Source organism: Cygnus atratus, chromosome 6, assembly GCF_013377495.2.
Source record: "Cygnus atratus isolate AKBS03 ecotype Queensland, Australia chromosome 6, CAtr_DNAZoo_HiC_assembly, whole genome shotgun sequence".
In the NCBI taxonomy this organism is placed as follows: Eukaryota; Metazoa; Chordata; class Aves; order Anseriformes; family Anatidae; genus Cygnus; species Cygnus atratus.
This window is the reverse complement of record NC_066367.1, coordinates 10,290,449-10,312,669: the sequence shown is the minus strand read 5'-3', so window position 1 is coordinate 10,312,669 and position 22,221 is coordinate 10,290,449. Positions and strand designations below refer to the sequence as shown.

Genomic DNA, 22,221 nt, shown 5'->3' with positions numbered 1-22,221 from the left:
TGCAGCCCACCATGAGACAGAGAGATGTAGTGATGGGGGAGGACAGAGAGACATCCAGAGAGGCAACACAGGGGGCAAGCAAGGCCTCATCCAGAAACTCACCGCCAGGGAACAGACAGCCGTGTCATCTCTGTCAGCGGTGGACGTCCTGTGCAGGGGCCAGTCCTCCAGAACACGGACCAGCTCGTTCATCACCAGCTTCGAAGTCTCGCCATCAGAGAACATCACACCCCACAGGACCACAGCAGTTCTGCAGGCCCACAACACTCAGTCAGAGGGGTCTCAGCCACTGTACTGTAGCCTGGGCAACCCTGGTGGGGCCCAAGCCAGCCACCAGTCCTGCCTCTGCCCCCTGCCCCTCAAAAGCAGCACTCAGCGGGCCTGGCCCTGCAGGCAGCCGAGCTACAGTCCCTTGTGGGGCAGAGAGGGAGTGTGGCGGCAGGCTCTGGGGCTGGTGTGCCAGGGCTGGGAAATGGGGTGATGGAGGGCTCGGCCCCTGCAGAGCATCCTGAAAACTGCCATCTGTCCGGCAGCTGGCGCTGGATGGGCTCAAAAGGCTGGTGGGCCCCGAGCCATCAGGGCAGGTGGGCCCCATACCTGTCGCACGATGGGGAGCAGCGCAGCAGGGTCACCACCACGTCGTGGGGGTGCTCCTCAGCCAGAGGCAGGATGCTCTTGGCCAGCCTGTGCTCGGGCCTCCTGACGGATGCGAGCCACTGGTAGATGCTCTTCACCATCTTCGGAACCTGGTAGAAACATGGCTGAGTGGGGCTGCTGCCAGTGTGACCCATTTCCCCTGATCCCACCAAGCACTTCTTACTCTCCCACCACCGTGGACTGGCCTAAGTGCATGTGCAGTTGCCACCCAGCTTCAGGGCAGACATGATCCCCGAAGGGCTCAAGCCCCACCACAGGTTGCTTACGTGCTCAGAAAGGGAGATGTGGAGTTTCACGAGGCCATGCAACAGCATAGCAACCTCTTGTGTGTTGAAGTGGCCTGAGGCTGCTGCCTCCTCAATGGCATTCAGGATGATCTGAGCCTTTGTAGTGGGCTTCAGGTTATCCCCATAGGCCTAAGAGAGAAGGGAGAGCAGGGATGAGAGATGCCACACACCTAGAGCCCTAAGGGTAGTGCTCGGCTGAGCAGGCCCTGCACAAGGTGGTAATGGTGCAGGTACCTTTTCTTTCTTCTCTAGGAAGTCGCGGATGTACTCCAGGGCCAACTCCTGCCACAGCTCCTCCTCCATTGCCTCCTTTGACAGGGCTGCAGCTGGATTTGGTGAAGACCACGCGCAGACACAGATGAGGGTCTGCCAGAGAGGCTGGGGGACCCAACTGAGTCCCCCACTCCCCGGACAGGGTGACCCCTTAGCAAGGGACTAGCAGGGGCACTGAGCCCCATCCCTCTGCCTGCGCATCGGGGCTGGGGATGTCCAGTAGATGGGGCATGGTGGGAGTATGGCCATGAGGAGCTTGCTGCCTGAGAGCAGGAGAGGTCCCTTACACAGGATGGCTGCCTGCCACCTTGCCTGTTCAGTGGAGAGGGACCAGTCCCCCTGCCCCTCTCCCTCTAGGGACACCCAGCAGGGCAGGCCCTGGACAGTGCAGGGTCTCCCATACACAATGGGAAGTAGCAGAGCTGGTTGGCAGCTCCCGCCCCACTGGCCAGCATGGCCACTCACCTGCCCATGTTGGCGCCACCACCAGCTCCCTGCCTTGCCGCCGTGACAGCATGAACCTGGCGCTTTCATCGTCCGTCTCCTGCCAGGCCTCCATGGGCTGGCTGGGGGGTCTCTCCTCCATCCCAACAAGACCGTGCCTCAAAGGCTTTTGGCACAGGGATGGCAAACGCCTTGGCGAAGTGCCACAAACAGGGGCAGCAGGGAATGAGGGCACTGTGTAGGGGCTCCTCACAGTCCCACTCCCTCCTGTCCTGTCGCGTCACGTCCTCCAGGCAAAGTGAGCTTGCTGCTTGCTGGTAACGTCTATAAATACAGAGGGTCACAAAGGGCTCTGTGACCCGCTGCCACCTCACCTGGGCCACACCCACATCATGGCGGGTCACAAAGAGCCCTGTGACCCGCTGCCTCACACCCCTTTTCCACAGGCCTCTCGCCACCCTGTCCCCTCACAGCTTCCCGCCACTGCAGCTCTCCAGGTCACAGGGCCACCAAGTGGGTAGTGGGAAGGGACCCCTGGGGCTGCCTCCTCACCCCCTTCCCACACAGGGCCCAGCCCAGCGTTACCAAACTTGAGGTGACAATGCCTGGGCCCTCGACTCTGGACATGCACAGGTGTGTTTAGAGGGTATATACAGGCACTGGTGTGCTCCAGTGTGGTGGGTGCCGGGAAACACGCCCAGGAGGAGAAACCAGAAAAACATGAGACAAAGGGGAAAGAAACAATATTTATGAAATAATTTTGTATACTAGTTTATTGATTGGGGATAGTAAAACCCATTTTGCTCTCACTACAATTGATAACTACTGTCAAGCAGTGAGTATTATTGATGAGTATTATGGCTAGTATGTTCTTCATAGTAATGTTTCAGGGACTGCCTTCTGATTGAATAGGCTTATTACCTTTGATCATCTTGGCTTCACACCCTGCCAGAGAGCGATTCGCAGGCTCCGTTTGAGCTTCAGGGAGGTTTAGTGTAAACCAGTGTACCTGGCTTTATGGCTGCCATCGCAGAGAACAAGACCTACCACACACACGAAGCTGCAAGAGAGGCACACCACTCGGTAGTTCTGGCAAACTAACTGGCAAGTGGTGGAGCCTTTTTATATTTTTAACATAAAGCTTCCAGCTTCCACTTCCACCCCTCCGTTTACAGGGTTACAGAAGTCTAGCTCCAGGCTTTGGAAGCCTACAGACACAATGGTTTTACAGGCCACTCGCTTATGTCATTCTCAGCAACCAAATTGTTGAACGATGGAAATGTTTCCAAAGATCCTTTTCAAAATGGTCTGTCCACAGCACACTTCCTTCCCCAAAGCAGCCACTTTCTCACTCCATGTTCACACATCACCATCACCTTGATGGGACAGATCTTCTGGGCATTTCTTTCTTCCAAAATAGCTGCCAGGTTTCCTACTGCTGACAGACCCTCATGCTCACAGAAATGACAGCAAAGCTGGAGCACGTGCCTTTTAGTACAGGAAAACGCCCAACTCACCATTACGTTCCCCAGATCTTTCAAAAGCTTTGGCACAAGATGACCATAGAGCAAACGTCTGTGTGGCAAAATAGATGTCCATGGTCATTCCTCATCTCATGACCAAACATTGTAGAGACTCCCCTGCTTAAAGGTTTCAGTTGTGTATGAGCTATGTCAAGGCAGCACTTTGTGGACTCTTGGTTCCAAAACCTCTGTGTGAGGGACCCAGCCAGGCTCCCCAAGACAGGCGCCAGGGACAGGGTGCCAGGGAGCCCCCTGGGCACCTCGGGCCCATGTTGGTCACTCGGGGCTCTGTAGCCATGGGGCCAATTCCTGCTGCTGGTGCAGCAGCCAGGGCTGGGACAAGCTGCTGTAGAGTTTTGATTTTTCATGCCATGTCTCAAAGCTACTTTCATCGTTTTACGTAGGAGCACATCACTCTGTCTTCTGGCAAGTACACTACAGGTTTTATATGTGAAAGAAATGCAGTGAAAGCACAACTTTCACTTTGATGCATACAAGTGACATTGAAGAAAGTTTCCAGAAAGGAGGCTTATCTTAAGGCTTAACTTATGATGTGAGCTATGTGCCACAGAAATAAGCAAAGGTCTTACTGAGGACTTTGCAATCTTTTTTACAGGAAAGGACTGAAATACTTGATATATAAGTTACTAACACTGCTATTGGCAATGCTCTAGACCCCAGCTTTGGGTAAGGCAGGGCATACAGTAATATTAGGTAATGTGAAATAGCAAAAAAAAAAAAAAAGGCAGTAACCCTTCTGGCAAGGCCTCATCACAGTTTTCCCTGGACAACTTCCATTTTCAACTATGAAGACAGCTAGAGCAGCAGCTTCAGTAAACAATGAAGCAGGAGAGGGTCTGGCATGTATTCTGGGTATGTTAAGAAAAAGAGGTTGGTTTGAAAGATCTCCCTGCAGAATGCACGCATGTACTGGCCTCTTTGGTCAGTCAGCTGCACCTCAGTTGATTGCATCTCAGAAGCAGAAACATTCCCCCAAACATCCATGCTTTGTAGCCCTGTCCTGTCCTGGTTGTCTTCACCTTATGGGCCAACATGCTTTCACAGCACACATGGACTGGAACATAAAACTACTGTGCACAGAAACAGGCTTTGTACATAGGCTTTGGTTTCTAGCCAGGCAGTAGATGGCTCTATTTGCACAAGTCAAGTTGACTAGCCTGGGGAGTGTTCTGCTACCACAGCAGTTCCCTTTCCACCACCACCAACTAGTCACTTGGAGATCTCACATATCATCTGCATAAGCACTCATATATTTTGCCTAACAGCCCTCAGACTAGCTGTAAGTCATGGTAAAGTGTATGGACTAAGATAGCCATTGCCAGCAAAAGGAAAATATCTAAGTCTCCAGAATCAAACATGTTGAGAGATTGTTCCTAGTCACTGGGGATGAAGATGGATACAATATTTTCCAAGGTATATGCATGCCATTCAGAGTAGTCTTCCTTCAGCTGGTAACACAGCATTTATACCACACAAACCACCACAAGATTCCACTGCTATTTCAAGAAAGACAACAGCAACCTCACCATAGCAAGCATAAGAAAATGTAAAGCTTGCTAATCTTTGCAATTTTATATCCGTTATACAAACATCTGCAAAGAGATGTTTGAAAAAATTAAAACAGATTACAATGCTCCAAGTATAAAAATTATCCCCGTAGAAACAAGCAAAGATAACACACAAGGCCTTTCAAAACTATTTCAATAAGAATTGTATCCCTTCCATGCAAGACTGCAACAGTTGAGCTTCTGCATTGCTGCACAGTTCCAGGCAGAGCAGGAGTAAGTTTACACTGTTCTTGTGAAGTCCAAGGTGTTGGTGTTGGACCAAAGATTATCTTTCCCCAGGGGGTTGATGCTGCAATACACTTCATTCTGGCATACCAGCATTACAGGCTTCAGCAGGTCTTACAGACAGACTGTATAATTAACAAGCTAGATTTAGTTACTGCATGAAGAGGGAAGGGAGATTCATTAAGACAAGCAATTAATTAGTAAAGGAGTCCCATGAACAAACCCTTCTGAGTGAAATTCAAAAGCAGAGTGAATTTGGCAGCAGCAGCACAGCACTTGGAATTAACAGTACATTTTAACAGAAGCTGATAAGGACTACCTTCTGCCATTGAACATCTGGGGAGATGAAGAAACAGGAAAGCTTGGGTAAACTGGGAGTTCTGACAGGAGAGAAACAGTCTTAATGTTTTAATGTCATCATCCAACAAGCAGAACACGTTGTCTTATCAAAACCAAATAATAATAAAAAAAATCCTATTGTCTCCATTTACTTGGTGGTTTCTGCCAGCTCCAAAATTCTAGATGAATTGGTACCTGGGTGAGCAAAAGAAAAAAATTTAAATTAGAGCTTGCAGCCCAGCACCATGTTTTGTTGTCATCCTGAAGGCATCCACTTGGAACCTTGGATGTCTTGCACAACACTTCAGGTCAAGGAGCTGTCTGCATTACCTATCCAGAATATCATGTCTTAGCAGAGTAGCAGAGATGCTAGCTGTGAGGAAGTGAAACAACAATCACAGAATCATAGAATATCCCAAGTTGGAAGGAACCCACAAGGATCGTCAAGTCCAACTCCTGGCTCCACACAGGTCTACCCCAAAATTCAGACCTTATGACTGAGAGCATAGTCCAAACGTTTCTTAAACTCCGACAGGGTTGGTGCCGTGACTACATCCCTGGGGAGCTTGTTCTAGTGCACGACCACCTTCTCAGTGAAGAACCTTTTTGTTCCAACCTGAACCTCTGCTTTCACAGCTTGAGTCCATTCCCTCAGGTCCCATCACTGGTCACTAAAGAGAATAGATGGGCACCTGCCCCACTGCTCCCCCTCGTAAGGAAGCTGTAGGCCGCAATGAGGTCCCCCCTCAGCCTCTTCTTTTCCAAGCTGAACAGGCCTAGTGACCTCAGCTGCTCCTTGTACATCTTCCCCTCTAGGCCCTTCACCATCTCCGTAGCCCTCCTCTGGACACTCTCCAACAGTTTCACGTCCTTTTTGTACTGTGGCGCCCAGAACTGCACACAGTACTTGAGGTGAGGCCACACCAGCGCAGAGTAGAGTGGGACAATCACTTCCCTCGACCGACTAGCAATGGCATGCTTGATGCACCCCAGGATACGGTTGGCCCTCCTGGCTGCCAGGGCGCACTGCTGGCTCATATTCAACTTGCTGTCAACCACAACCCCCAGATCCCTCTCTGCGGGGCTGCTCTCCAGCGTCTCATCACCCAGTCTGTACGTATAGCCAGGGTTGCCCCATCCCAGGTGCAGGACCCGGCACTTGCTCTTGTTAAACTTCATGCGGTTGGTGATTGCCCAGCACTCCAATCTGTCCAGATCTCTCTGCAAGGCCTTTCCACCCTCAACAGAGTCAACAATTCCTCCCAGTTTAGTATCATCAGCAAACTTACTCAAAACACCTGCTAATCCTACATCCAAATGGTTTATGAAAACATTGAAAAGAACTGGCCCTAAAATGGAGCCATGGGGGACTGGCCACCAGCCTGATGTAATCCCATTTACCGTAACCCTTTGAGCCCTACCCATCAGCCGATTATTCACCCATTGTATTATGTTATTATCCAGCTGTATGCTGGACGTTTTGTCCAGTAGGATCCTATGAGAAACTGTATCGAAAGCTTTACTGAAATCCAAAAAGATCACATCAGCTGATTTCCCTTAATCAACTAGATGGGTGATCTTATCATAAAAGGAAATGAAATGTGTTAAATAAGACCTACCCCTCATAAACCCATGTTGGCTGGGACCTATGACTGCATTGTCCCCAAGGTGCATTTCAATAACGCCCAGGATAATCTTCTCTGTAATTTTACCAGGCACTGACGTGAAACTGACAGGCCTGTAGTTATCAGAGTCTTCTTTCTTGCCGTTCTTGAAAATTGGCACAACATTTGCCAGCTTCCAGTCAATTGGGACCTCTCCAGATTCCCAAGACCATTGAAAAATAATTGAGAGAGGTCCTGTGATGATGTCAGTCAGCTCTCTGAGCATCCTGGGATGAATCCATCATCAGTGTTGAAGACAGAGGCAAAGAAGGCGTTAAATGTCTCCACTTTGCCTATGTCCTTGTTTTTGAAGTGACCATCCCCATCAATCAGTGGATCTATGTTTTCTCTGGTCTTCCTTTTACTGTTCACATATTTTAAAAAGCCCTTTTTATTGTCTCCCACAGACCTGGCCAGCTTCAACTCTAATCGGGCTTTGGTGGCACAAATTTTCTCCCTACAAAGACGAACAGCATCCCTGTAGTCCTTCCATGTTGCCTGACCCTCCTTCCAGCAGCCGTACACTTTCTTTTTAAGCCTGAGCTCCACAAGAAGATCCCTGGTCAGCCAAGCCAACCTTCTGCCCTGCCTGCATGACTTCCGATATTTTGGAATTGACTGATCTTATGATTTTAGGAGGCGGTCCTTAAAGACTGACCAGCACTGATGGACACTGACGCCTTCAAAACCAGTTTCCCAGGAGACCTTGCTAACTAGTTCCCTGAGCAACCCGAAGTCTGCTCTCCCCATATCCAGGGCTGAAGTTTTGGTGGCAGTTTTCCTTCTGTCACCAAAAATTTTAAACTCAACCGCTTCATGGTCACTATGACCAAGATGGCTGCCAACTGCCACATTACCCACAAGACCCTCTCTGTTCTCAAGCAACAGATCTAGGAGGCTCTGCCTGCCCTCCCCTTGGGAGGGCTGCCAGGTCCTGGCGGTTCCCTCAGCTGCCTCGAGTGGCCTCAATGCAGGAGAAAAGCCTTGCCTGCCTCGATACCCCACTCCGCTGCAGCACACGTCTGCCCCGGAGGATTGCCTTGGTGAGTGACTGCAAAATGGTGGCTGCACCCGGTTTCAATGCCCCGCCTGTAGTCCTTCATGATACACCTTGGACTGCTCTTGAGAATGTCACTGGTATCCATATGAAATAACAGCAGTGGGCAGTAGTCTCTTGGAAATGTCCCAAGTCCCTGGCAGGAACATACCTCTCTTGAAAGTAGTTCAGGTTGGCAAATGGGCGCCTCCGTTCTCCACAGAAGAGACTCCTACTACTATCACTGTCACTGCTTCTTGGTTGGACTGGTCATTCTACAAGGAACAGGCTGAGCTGGCTTTGTCAACACCTGTATCTCCCCAGTGTGACAGGTCTTCTGCAGTCCCCGTATCTACAAAGAGGTTCTGCAAGGGCACCTCAAGCAACAGGGGAAGTCTCTTCCTCCACTAGTCCTTGCCATAGCAAGCTGCCATTCCCTCTGTGTTTTCGGTATCACTCCCTTCTGCGTTGTCTTGAGGCTGTAGGTTGTGGGTCTTTCTGGCTGTGGGTCCACTGCAGACTGCGCATAGAACCAACTGTCTAACTCCTCAGCCTTCCTAATATTGCAGCCAAAAGGACCAACAGTACTCTGGGGTGCATCAAGCACGGCCTTGCTAGCCAGTCAAGGGAAGGGACCGTCCCACTCTGCTCTGCATTGGTGCGGCCTCACCTCTAGTACTGCGTGCAGTTTCGGGCACCACAGTGTAAGGACATAAAACTATTGGAGAGTGTCCAAAGGAGGGCTTACAAAGGTGGGGAAGGGTCTAGAGGGGAAGGCGTATAAGAAGTGGCTGAGGTCCTTTGGTCTGTTTAGCCCAGAACAGAGCAGGCTGAGGGGAGGCCTCATGGCGGCCTGCAGCTCCCTCACGAGGGGAGCTGAGGGGCAGGCACTGAGCTCTGCTCTCTAGTGACGTGTGGCCCCAACACAGTTCTTCCACAGATCATAATGGAAAAGGACACATGGCTTATGACCAGACGCTGGACTGTAGCTCAGGAGATTTGGAGTCAACTCTTCACTCTAAAGTTTATTGTATAGGACCCAGAAAGGCTATAGTGATCCGCCATAATGCTCCACTTTGATAGTGAGAAAATGTGTTACTCCTACCCACACATCTGTCTCTATTTGGCTTTTATGTTCTTCAGAGTTAAAATGAGTCAACTATAAAGGATTCAGCATAGCAGCTCCTAATTTTCCAGAGGGCCTCCAGCACAAAGACAACTAAAGTAACTTTGGTCCATTCACAGTTTTTCAAAGACAAGGGAGCAGAATAAGGTATTTTAAGCCTTGCCAAAAAATGTTAGAAACACCACATGGAAAATTATATTTTTCAGGAAAAAAAAAAAATGAGGAAGAGAATTTAGTTCTTAAGTCTATTCCAATATTAGCATCTATATAAGCATCAATAATTAATACCAATCATTCTTCCAGAAACATATGATTTAACATCACAGATGATGGTTAATCATTCAAGCCAGAGAATAGATTTAAAGAGGACTTACCCTGCTCACGTAGTTACTTTAGGATTTCAGCTGCATTCATTTGATTTTGCTTGAAATCTCTTTTAGGAGGCCTTTCAAATCAGAAAGCTTAAGAATAAAAAAAAATAATAAAAAAAATTGTTTGTATATAAAGTCAATCTAACTCACTCATTCCAACAGATGATCGCAGCTCAGGATGAAGCGAAGAGAGCAAAACAAGCAAGCAGTTGTAAGTACCTTAAAATACTCTAGAACATACGTACTCTAGAAAATACCATGCATCAGCCGATCAGCAGCAACAGGCATAAAACCCCTCATCTGGACTCCTGCTTACCTGGCTATGCTGCACATGTTAGCAAGTTAAGAAAGCAATAACTGACTTCTCTTTGTATTCAGTAGTCACACCATGGTGGCAAATGAAGTAATGTTAATATTACTTTTCACAGGAAAGCAATACTAATAAGTAATATGATTAACAAATAATTGCCTCTCCAAATATTATCTCAAATACAATAGTACTTGAAAGGATACTACCCATTACCGTTTTCAGCAATGTAATTAATGCAGTGAGCCCTAATAAATATGTAATCCAGACAGTTAACAAGCAGGCATCACGACAGCTACAAGTGCCAATCTATATTCTATCTCCTTTTGCTCCTTCAAAGCAAAGATTGCAGATCAGTGTAGTTTTGTGGAGCCAATCTACCATAAAAGTACGTTTCTGTGTAGTTGTTGTTTTTTAAACATTTGTTTCATTTATCACCTGTTACACGTATGTCCAGAGATGCCAAACCAAGGAACAGTTTCTAGCACTGTGACTCACATAGAACAACATCTTATTCTTTTGGGAAGTCACTACAATTTTTCAGAAAAAAATGCTTCAGAGAAATCATTCTCGTGGATGGAGCAGCCTCCAAAATCTAGGTAGAGCAATATGGATGCTCTGTCACAGAAACAACAGCATAAAGGGCTAGAGTGAACTTCAAAAGGCCATCTGGAGCAGCCCCCAGAGGCAGCATTCACTAGACAATCCTGATCAAGGCCTATAGCAGAGATCCCTGTTGCACTAATCTCACAACTGCTCAAAGTTCTTCTCAAAGTCTAACCTTGCCTTCCCATGCTGTAACCAATGCCCATTATACCTCGAGACATTCACAACAGCTTTAAAGAAAAGTTTATCCCATGATCAGGGCTTATGCCTAGGACTCAGTTATGTCCTCAGACTTGTTTTTTTAAATCATCATCTCAAATGAGAGTCAGTGAGATATCCCTGGAGTTCTTGCTCTCAAGGACTGTACTCTTAAGCACTGGCCTCAGTACATTTCCATCATTAAAGCTGAAGGTATGAACAGAAAAAACAGCTTGCTGCAATGCAGCTCTAAAGTATTACATTACAGAAGAGGCACTGTTTGGATATCGCTTTTCAGCAGAAAATTAAGGTTATCGTATTCCCTCTGTTTTAAGAGTATCGTTATACACAGCCACTCACCATTTCCATTTCAGTCTTGAGAGAAAGCTATGATTTTGCAATCTAAACTATCAAAAGACGTATTTTGAACTGTATGTGGGCCTTTTCACCCTTGGACTTCTTCACACGAGTGCAACTGCTAGCCACTTCAGAGGCAAAAGTCACAAAACAGTCACTCTCTCAAATATAATACCCATTGTAAAGCTCTTTTTTTGTTTCACAGTCATAAAAAGTATACTTGTATGACAATTTTGATAATGATAGGGTCTCTATTAGATTGGCAGCTTTATATAGCTTCAACACAGTATGTCTCTGTGAACCAGATGAGAACTGGTCATTTTAACCATAATTACAGATCTTCCCACCCTGCAATACATACAGAACATTCTCTATTTACCTAGGTGTTGCCTGTGCTGTCTGAAGTATCACCAGGTTTGCCACAATATCTGAACTGCCATTACATTTTAAAATCAGAGCTTAATTTTTAAAAATGTAGAATTACCATGTTCCTTCAGCACTAGAGGCTAAAGTTGATAGAACATACGTTTGAGAAGGGTATAGTCTGTGTAATGCCTCTTCCAATCAGTGTTTCAAAGGCCACATAAACAGTGAAATACTACAGTTTTATAGATAGAAGTTGTTTTTACTGCTTTCCATCCAATAAAGAGTACTGAAAAAACACTTTTCCAATACTAAGTAAGCATCTTCCTACTTCATTTTCCAGCACAATATGAAGCTACACATGGAATCAAAGGTGCAAAGGAGCCCATTAAAAAAAGCACAATGAAGATGGGGTCCTGGCGACAGCAAGAAAGACTGCAAATGGCTCTTGGTGGTGCTCATTTTCCAGGTAGATTGCTACCTGCTTTACAAGACAGAGGCACATCCCCCAATATGAGTAGTATGAAACAAGTACCTTTGCATCCAGCTGTCTGAATCGATGCACCATCCTGAAAACAGAAAGAAGACACAGAAAAGAAGGGCTGAGTCCAGGAATTGAAGTCTTGGCTAACCACCCTCCCATTGCAAAACTGCAGAACTGCTTTACAGAAGTCTCTGTAGCTAAGACATCTAGTCCTCAATGGCCAAAGAGTTTACGTAAGGCAACTACTTAATTTGAAGGTTTCAGAAGACTTTCCTCTTTGCATGTTGACAGAGGTCAGTTAAAAATAGATTGCCTGCAGATGCCCCTGGTCAGGAACAGTTTGGTTATTTAAATTTTTTTTTATGTATTTATTTATTTATTTTCTTACAAGTGCATTAACATATGAATTACTGTTAGTGCTGCACTTTTCCATTTTTCTTGTCAAGACTTTTCTGCTTCAAATTTTAAACACGTATTTTGGGGGTATTTAACTTATTATCCAATGTTGAGTGCCTCTGTGTAGTCTTAACATAAATATATACTTGTGAATGGCAATGTCCACTGCACGGGCAAAGGAGCATAGAATTCTCTGGCCTTTCCCACCCATTCTTATCACCTCTTCCCTTACATTTGATTTAGGGAAATTCTGAAGTTCGTGGAAGCTAGCTACAAATTAAGTCATCATACACAGCAGGCAACTGTTGCTGTTTTCTAGCTTTCTTTACTTTCTCTTTCCACTTATACTATTATTCTGAAAGTGCTGGGACAGATCCCAGAGATAATCAAAGCATCATGATGTGGTAGTCTTCGTATTTTACCAGCTCAATCAACTATTTCTGAAGCCAGTCTACAGCAACAGATTAAAAGAAGCAGAAATCGTTTTTCATAAAAAATAAAAAGGCAAGTTGATGCTGAGTTTACTTATATTTGGATTAGTTTGTAAACATCTAGAGCTGCTGAAAACTTGGTTTCGCTAAAAATATTCAACAGAAAGTTAAGAGATTGAAGACAAAGAAGTGCAGACGTACTCTTCCGATGAATCACTTGCTTTGGTATTGATTTTGACAAGGTAGTTTTCCTTCATGACAGCTTCCCATGACAGAGTTTCATTGTCCTCATTTTTTGAGCCTGGGGAATGTACATGAAAAAAAAAACAAACACCACCACACAAGATTCAGTTCATCTGTGTCTCCAGTGTCAAGATGCAAAAAGGCTGGGTTAGTGCTTGCATGCAGAGGCTAACGATTACCTCCTCTGCATACAGAACATTCACAGCCCCACTTCCCACCTGTGATACAGCTCTGATAAACATGACATAGATACATGTTACTGTATGCTCCTGGCAATCAGAGTTGGTTTAAAAAACACATATGTACACACACAAAAAAACCAACAAACTGCAAATTTTTGTTTTTGAGTCTTGGTTAGCACAAGTGTTTTGAGAAACAGAAGCCATTTCACCAAGGCATAGGACATTACAGAAAGTTGCTTTGTGGTTTTCAGCTTTGTTTGTACTTATTGTTTCTACATTATCCCGTATTAGACTGTTAAGAGTAACATCTGTTAAGAATGTGTATGACTTTTCATTGAATATAAACATTTCAAAATTCTGAAATATGGTCTTCTCTAAAAAGCATCTCCTGTTGATGCTGTAAATTAAAGAATGACACAGAGCAAGACATCAAAGTCCTCTAGGATAATATTTCTGCATTTTATCCTGTTCCAACCAGATTAGCACAAACCACATGGGTATTAATAAAAAAAGTTAGCTACGTTTTTCCCATCAATCATCAGCACAAGGCCTGTATATCAATTTTAGACTCCTTATCTGTTGCCAACTCCAAACCAACTGCTGCCCTCTAAAGAGGCACTGGTGTATGTGTACCTTCAGGAGCAGTTAATTCAATTCAAGAAAAAGCTTTAGCTCAAAAAATGTAGGAGTGGGAATGGAACTGAGGCAGTCTCATGAGGACTAACACTGAAATGGTATTAAATTCTCCAGTGCTTTCTTTGGGTTCAATAAATCTACGCTTCACATGGCTTGTTGCTGTAGGACATAAACATCCCTCTTCAGCATCACATAGTACAGAGTGTGACAATAATGCCTATTTGGGAATGGAAGCTCTGAGCTGCGCTTCTCCTATGCATGTACACATTTCACACAGGGAAACCCACAACAAAAGCATTTTGTGCTAGAGGCAAGGGAACTAGGGAAGCTCCAAAGCCTGGATTTTCTGTCAGTCATCGCTCCACAACCCCCAAATACCCTTTCCTGAAACAAAAGAAGTCAACAGCTGACAAATGATTTAAGTTTTGATTCCTCCACACACTGCTCCTCTGACCTCACACAGCATCATTCGTTGTCCCAGACACCAACGGCCATTTATTCACCCAAATCCCAACCAGAACACTTTTACAAGAGTTTAGTAGGGAAGCCAGGATTTTGCAAGTCAGTGCATTAGTATGCTTTCTCCCTGCAGTTCTCAGTACCCATCAGCAGCTAAACCAAAGTGATATTATGGCTTAAATTAATTCTTTCATTTGCTTTCACTAGAAGATCAACTGTGCATCATCCGACAGAAATATCTGCCGTTAAACAACCTCCCCAGAAAGGGAAGTGCTTTGGACAGCCACGATGATTTAGTCAATGGTAAGGAATTTTATAGCCCAAAGCAGGCATCTTTCTCCTAAATGAGTCACAAATCCTGTCTGTGCTGCAGGGCAACAGTCAGGATGCTGATGGAGAGGAATAAGTCTGTCAATTAACTCAACTTATTGTCTCTCATCTGCTTCTGAATAGCACTTAAAAATTGAAAACATTCAATTTCTTGGGGGGGAAAAAAGCTTATTAACGCAATTCATATCTGTGCCCTCTGACAGAGGAATAAAGGAGGGAATAACTAGAGAGCTGAGCCACTCCTGTGCTTTTGAGTTGGTTTGCCTACTTGTCCATCCACCAAGGCCCAGAAAAGTCTCTGCATTCTCTTTCACTCACTCACAGGCAGAATAGCCTCTGAAGAAAACTGCTCTACGAGGCTGCCCTTGCAGCTACCAGCTGTATTAGCTGGTAGATTGCAATGGAAAGAAAAAAAGAAATGCAATTCCAGAAGGTAGAGTAGCAATCAGAGACTAAGGTCACCACCTCTTTTACAAGTTACCTAAACATTTAGAGCATGCAAGATGAGGGATCAGTACACTTGGGAACAGTGCAGGAGGAATACACTATCAGATGCTGATGAGAAATAGGAGATTTTACATTTTTTGTGCAGAACATGCAGATGACTTTCAGCTGCTGCTGAAATGGCTCTGAATTAATTTATTCAGTGCTTTTATTCAAAAAACTTTGAGAGCTACAAGCACCAAAGGCAGCCCTAATACAATTAAATCAAAGACTTAATAGATTTACATATTTGAGGTAAATCTGCCTCAAAACAGCTTGGACAGGAAAGCACTGGATAACTCTGCACAGTACTCAAGTGGAGCAGATCTCATGGTAGAACACTAAAGCTCTCTGACCAGACCAAAGCCAAAGCTGTTGGGGGGTGGGAGATGGGAATCACAACACCAGCAACATTTTTTCCAATACAAAATAATCCTACTCACAACAAATAGATGGCTCTTTACTTTCATTCTTACAGCAGCATTTAAAACATTTCCTCATCACCATGAATATGTAGGCAAAGATGACAAAAGGGAAGGGGATAGTCAAGCGACTGCAGTATTCTTGGACCAAGAAATAACGTTGGAACTTCCACACCTGGTCATTGTTCTCTTGTACTGATCCCACGGTGTAACTAACAGGCAAAGAAAGAGAAAATGCATATAGCATTAGTTATTCGGCAAAGAACCGCATCAGAGGCAAGTTACACAGTGTTTCTCTTTATTATACTAGGGTAAGTTTTTGAAAAGTCATCCTGGAGTTGTTCATTTCTACTGGTTGGAAGGTTATTGAGTTTGCACACCTTTTTAGAGAGCAGTCTGAACAGGGAAGGAACTAAGAAGGAAAAAAAAGTTAGAAATAAAATGGAAAAATTAGGAACAGGAAGAAAATATTCCACACACTTTCACTACCTTAGCTGTAGGCAATTTTCTTCCAGCCTAAACATGAGAACAGAATGTTTCCTTGCAAGATACTGTATCTCATTAATTCACCAGCTGGCTTATTTCTTTCTAAGCAAAAAAATAAAAATAGGCTATTTCCAGAAAAAAAAAAAAAAAAGAAAAGAAAAGCTCCTGAGATTATTTAGTAGCAGTATTAATGAGAGCTTCAGGCATGGACCAAACCTACTGTACGTAAGCACTGTACAAACCCAGCAAAGCAACAGCCACAAGAGGAAGCAACTCACAGACTGGCTGACCTTTTATTGCTGTCATTAAATGGCAGGTGGATGTTTTCAAAATATCTGTGCTGAGATCCTAATGGACCCTTACACAAGATAACCAAAGACCTTCACCTGCAAGCCTTCTGGTGGAAATTATCTATTGTTTTAGATGATAAATATAATCCTGAATTTCAGAAGTATCTAAAACATGTGAAATGTAATATGCATCCTTTTCAGTTAATGCATACTAGACATAAAGAAGTTGGATTCTCTGTCATAATTACTCCCAGTGATATATTAATTTTAACAACAGATAGAGACTGATTGGACTGGTGTCTCATAGACATCAGCATTATTAGAGATTGACAAATACGATGTACACACTGGTCTTCGGAGGAACCATTTCAGATTCAGACATTTCTAACTGCATCAAGAAAACATGTTGGGTTGCTGTTTGCCCACAAGCCTTCCTGAGTTCAGTACAAGGAAGCACTCCTGCTTGATTAAGTTGTTCAGTCTACTGTTAATGTGAACTAAGAGAACTCCTGTAAGGTCCTTCCACAAAATTAGCTGAACTGGAAAAAGTAAGTTTTTATTGGCATAACTGTATAACCCACAACTTTTACCATTACATGCTGTTAAAATAAGTGTTCTAACAAATACCACAGGCTTCTAAGGTACAGCTGGCTTACCACTACGCTTTCCTTCATTAATGTGAATTGCTTTCATCCTTTCTAGGGAGTATAAACATCTTATGTTTCCAGGTCCTGTGCAGGTTAGGAAAACAAAGGTATAATAGACAGATAGGCTTCAACACTTTCCTGGCACTCATCCTAGATGCCTTGCCAAAAATCACATTTCTGACCTTCTTTAGAGTCCAGGTCAGCATGTGAATAATGTTCAGAGCAGAGGGAGGAGCAGATCCTGAAGCTGAGGGGTTCTCAACTCACGGCATGGACCACAGCCTAGCTCTGCCCTACCCTACTAACTGCTCCAAGCTGACAAAAAAACCTTGAGCGTCTCTGCCAAGGAGAAGAGCCAGTGGTGGCTGTTGCATATACAATGCCCAGGGGTTGTAATTATTTTTGTTACTTTACAAGGGATTGTAAAACACCAAAGAAGCAGGGCTGGGCAAGAGGGCAGAGCCACAACACCAACCTTACTGCATTCACAAGTCAGAAATCAGACTGGAAAGCAACATGCTCCAGAAAGCTGATATGAGGGGCTTCTGTGTCTAACTCAACTCTTGAGTAAAAGCTTACAATGTAAACACCAAAAATTTCTCAAATGAGGTCTGGGAACATTTCCCCAAGGACCAGTTCTGGTTTGCTCTGGATGGTCCTAACATAGTCAACATACACTTAGTGACATGCTTACTTGCCACCATTTGGACTTGACTTTACTTGGCTATACAATTAAGTCAGCAGTTACCAGCAGCACGGTTCAGGTCAGTTCAGATCCATCTGCATGGTCTAAAAGTTCACAAAATAACAGAATAGGCCTCCTGACCAGTAGATTCACAGACAGGTGTATTTGTATAGAATCACGGAATATTACTATAAGATAAATTACCATATAAAAACAGAGGTGATGGCATTTTTCAAGACTAAGTCGCTTTACATGTTCCAGTTCCCCTAATCTAAGGAAGAAGGAATTTGAAGATGTCCATGCATTGCTATCACACAAAGCTTTAATTTCCAAACAGCAAGAGCAGTAAAGGCAAGTACACCTGTGACCCTGGGAAGGTGACAGTCTTTCCTGCTAGATGTTGACTCCAGCTGTGTCAGGTTCATGAGGGCAAACAGATGAAGCAGCTCTATGTACTTCCTACCTAATCTCAGGGTAAAATTCTACGGAGCAGTACTTACAGTCAAGAAACCCTCCTACCACAGGAGCAAGCAGGGGCACAAGGAAGAAGGCTTTCCTAAACACAGCAGTCACACACCCTAAATTTTTCCACAGCATGAACTGTGGCAACACATGAGACTACAGGCCTGTTAGAAACTCCAAATATAACACCAACTCTGTCTCATAGGATCTAGCTGACAGCTCTTCCCTCCAGGTGATGATGGCTAAGAGCTGTTTAATTGTTTCCAGTTTTAAAAATATTAAAGCTGTACAATACCTAAGCAGATAACATGGCATGCACTCCAAAAACTCGTGGGGAAACTCAAATATTCCTGTCATAACACCAAAATCTAAGAAATCTGCTTTTCTTCCATGATACAAAGACAGTAGGTTTAATATAAAAGGATGAACAAACCTTTTGAGGCAAACCTCATTTATTTCACTGTCGTCTTTGATAACTGCATGCAAAGAATACTTACAGAAGTAGCAAAAGGACAGACAGCAACCCATCCCCAGAACATTGTACCACCTTCGGGCAGACTGCTGTGAGAAATGCTGAATAACCTTGCCTTTGGTCACCTTCCCACACCACCCTTAACTTGTGAGGTCTCTTTTGAGTTGGGAACCCCGTTCCGGACTACTACCAGCAGTTTGTCTGCAAAAGTGACAGGCAGACTCCAAGGCATGGCTTCCTGCCATTTTCCAGGACTTTATTCCTTTTCTCAGAGGGATATCGATGCAGTGATCATAAGCAAATGGTCACTCCTTTATTACATACCCAAACATGGCCACAAGCAGGTTCACGAGGAGGATGTTAGTTGAGAGCATGTATATGCACACCAGGGGAATAGTAATCCACTCTGGGAAGCGGGGCTGGTTGTTGGCATCCAGTTCCACACACAAGGGCTTGGACTCATTTCCAGAAAAGGTGCAGCGGTCAAAGTTGTAGGTGGTACCTCAGGGGGCAAGAGTGGAGAGCAGTGAGCCCTCTCCCCTTCTTTCTGTTGGTCCTAGCCCCAGATACTGCAACTGAACACAACACATGTGGCCTCCTCTTTCCCCCCTCCCCGTCAGACATAAAACCTTGCTTTGTTGCTCTTTGGAGAAAAGGGGACAAAAGGGCAGATGCTGTACGTCAGAAATATGGACAGTGGGGGAACTGATTTCACATGGCAGGCCTTGCTCCAAAGGCCTTAGCCAGGGCCACCAGTCAGCTGCTGACCCCCTGAAGACCACAGACGAAGGAATTCCTCGAACACAGGACTGGGCAGCCACTGAAAGGACAGAGCATTCCACCACCCACAGAAGATAGCTACCATCAACATCATCAGGGTACTGGCCAAACATAGCCAGGTACGGCTCGTAGATGACAGATCGAAATATCCACTCCCAGCGATGCTCATTCTTCCTCAGGATGCCTTGCCTGGCCACACCAAAGGCCACCATCCACACAGCAAAGAGGAAGAGAAAGAAGAAGACATCTATCATCTGAAAAAGGACAACAAGCAAATACATCAGTATGCCTGTTGCAAGCCATACATGACTTTTTTTTTCTGCCTGATTTGATATGAGGGTGGAGAACAAGTATCAGAAAAGCCTACATGGCTAGCACCATTCACCATTTTAATGCAAATTTTCAGATCACTGTTCCATAAATTTACAGTCAGCAATATGCACATACAGAAATAATTGACCATTCCCGTGCAGGTAACTTAGAAAATGTTTATACAACCATAAAACTAAGATGTTTCAGAATATAGAGCATCCCACTGGCATCACACAGGCTTCACCCACAAAAGCCGAATCCACATGTAAAGACTATTTATGCAACAACTGTAGTGGTAAGCCTTGCAGCCAAGTGTCAGGTGAAAGCAGTCACCACCTCTGAAAATGCCACCTTAGATGTCTTAAAACTGGCATTAGTGTTCCAGGTGCTCTGGCTAGTGGTTTCATAAATTTCCAGCTCTTAACAACATATAGATAAGCGAAGACTGATAATATCCTAGCTGAGTCTTCCAGTTTGTTGCAGACCCACTTCCACCGAGATCTGCCCTCCCTCTAGCCCCAAGCAGCTTTATTATTAGACTTAGTCAAAAAACTTGTCTCTTTTGAACAAGGCCAAATGAGAGAAGAATGTACAGGAAACAATTCTGTGTTGTTGCTTCCACGTCATAAGGCACTCTAGGACCAGATATTCTCTAGAATTCAGCTTTGCAGCAGTGGTATAAAGCAAAATAAAACCAGATGACAGATGCAGTGGAAGACAGTAGTGCTGTTCCTATATTGCTCACTTACATTTTCTTGTTTATGAAACACCCATGTGAGCAACAAGAGTGACTGAAACAAACCACTGAAACATTTGAGACATGCAAGACAAAAGCCACTAGGAAGAAAAATTTCTCATCTGCTCTTCAGCCCGATCTTTTTTCAGACTGAAATTCAACCTTGTAAAGAGGAAGAGGAAAAGGCCCTGCTCTTAATTAGCTCCTATTTAAATCTTAATTAATTCTGTTTAGCAGATTTAAGAGAAGGAGTGAACTTGCTGCCATCAGCAGAACAGTGGTGACGTGGCACCTTGTCACATCATTTATTTGAACTCACTTGAATAGCTGCCAGAACCTTACCATCCTCTGCAGCATAATAATTTTGGGTCCTAGATTCCTGCTAACGGTGAAAATATGGATCAGTCTGAGAGTAAAAACTATGTAGTCCAAACAGAAAATGACTCTCCCAGAATACCAAGAGCTTTCATCAGATGAGTGCAGCCTGATGGAGACAGCAAAAGAAAATGAAGAGAAGCATTGGGTAAAGCATGCGGAAGTCACATAAAAATACAATGAAACATTGAAATGGGGAGTGAAAAGTGAATAACTGGAAAACAGAGCACAGATACCCAGGGTCCCATGCCCATGCCCACCCCTGCCTGATGACATATTTTCTTTACACACATCCTAGCCTAGCTACATCATTGCTACGTTTCCTCTTCCTTTCTCAAACTATTAACAGCAAGGAAATCTTGTACGTCTAGCTACTCGCCCCCCGCCTCCCAAAACACCACAGTGCAACAGCCACTCTGCTGCACTCAGGCAACGAGAACCAAGTTACAGTTGACTAAACAACTACACTTGAAAATGTATTTCCACAATTTCTTTGCCATGGTTGTTAATTCATCCATTCATGTTAAACAGCTTATGTGAGCTAATGACATTCTCTTAGACTATTGTATGAAAAATTAAATGCAACCCACTAGAGGTCAAAGAGTCCAGATTACTACACTAAATAGTTGATAGTAGGAGCCAGGGAAAATCCCAAAGAACTTCTGACTCTGAGATATTACCCATCTTATCCTACAACTCTGATATGTTTTGTATAACCAGTCATTGTCACAAAATCTATGCCCATTTCAACCATTTTCTTGTAAACATGCTCATGCAAATCTAGAGATTAAGAAGGGCTGTCTGATGGCCCAGAAGGATCTGAGTTTAGGGAAGCCGTCTTTGATTCCAGGGATAGACTCACCTTCCATTAAACCAAAGAGAGAAAATATTGCATGCAGGTGGTTTATCCAATCACCTTATTTTATTTCTTTAATTGCCATTAAAAATTTAGAGTCAAGATTTGGCAGTATGCCTGGCCCTCATAAAGAACAGGGTGTTTCTGGAACATGTTGTTTCCCAAAATCTAGTTAGAGGTTGCGGTCAAAACCTGGAAAGAAAGGAAGGCCATAGTATGGCCACAAGAAAAGGCGCTACTCACCTGAACACAATTCCTGCTATGAAGTAGAAGATTGCTAGAGTATCCATAACATTCCACAGATCTAAGAAATACTTACTGCCGTTCATGTACCACTGGAAAGGAAAAAAGAGCAGAAAGTAACCACTGCACAGTTACTTGGAAAGCTCATACATCAGTAGGTCCTCCCCCATTCTCTCCCACTGGATGTCCTCATGGGTAAATATTCCACCGATTGCAACAGTTAAGGGTTGTTTCCTTGCCCAAGTAATCTTTTGTCACACACAATGGGCACAACAGAGGTCAGACTGTTTTTAATTTCCCCCAAAAGATTTGTTTTCAGTATACAAAGCAATGCCAGACATTACTGGCATCGTTTTTCTTGTTAACTTTAATAGGACGATAGATTGGGATTTTCTACGTTTAGAGCTCACTAACATTTTCTCCTGCAGCCCAGATGGCCTAGGCTA

At 44.4% G+C, this 22,221-nt stretch overlaps 1 protein-coding gene across 1 annotated transcript in view; it reads right to left on the bottom strand.

Moving 5' to 3' along the window:
* Positions 1-4,932: 4,932 nt before the first annotated feature.
* The window catches only part of TRPM8 (transient receptor potential cation channel subfamily M member 8), an 83,653-nt gene continuing 66,364 nt past the window's right edge, over positions 4,933-22,221 (bottom strand). Inside the window, exons 18-26 of the mRNA XM_035571985.2 lie at positions 21,776-21,867; positions 20,644-20,785; positions 19,336-19,507; positions 18,798-18,975; positions 15,453-15,643; positions 12,878-12,977; positions 11,901-11,934; positions 9,538-9,624; positions 4,933-5,532 (exon numbers count right to left, since the gene is read on the bottom strand). Of these exons, the coding sequence (XP_035427878.2) occupies positions 9,574-9,624; positions 11,901-11,934; positions 12,878-12,977; positions 15,453-15,643; positions 18,798-18,975; positions 19,336-19,507; positions 20,644-20,785; positions 21,776-21,867 (960 nt within the window). The 3' untranslated portion in view covers positions 4,933-5,532; positions 9,538-9,573. The remainder of the gene's footprint in view (positions 5,533-9,537; positions 9,625-11,900; positions 11,935-12,877; positions 12,978-15,452; positions 15,644-18,797; positions 18,976-19,335; positions 19,508-20,643; positions 20,786-21,775; positions 21,868-22,221) is intronic.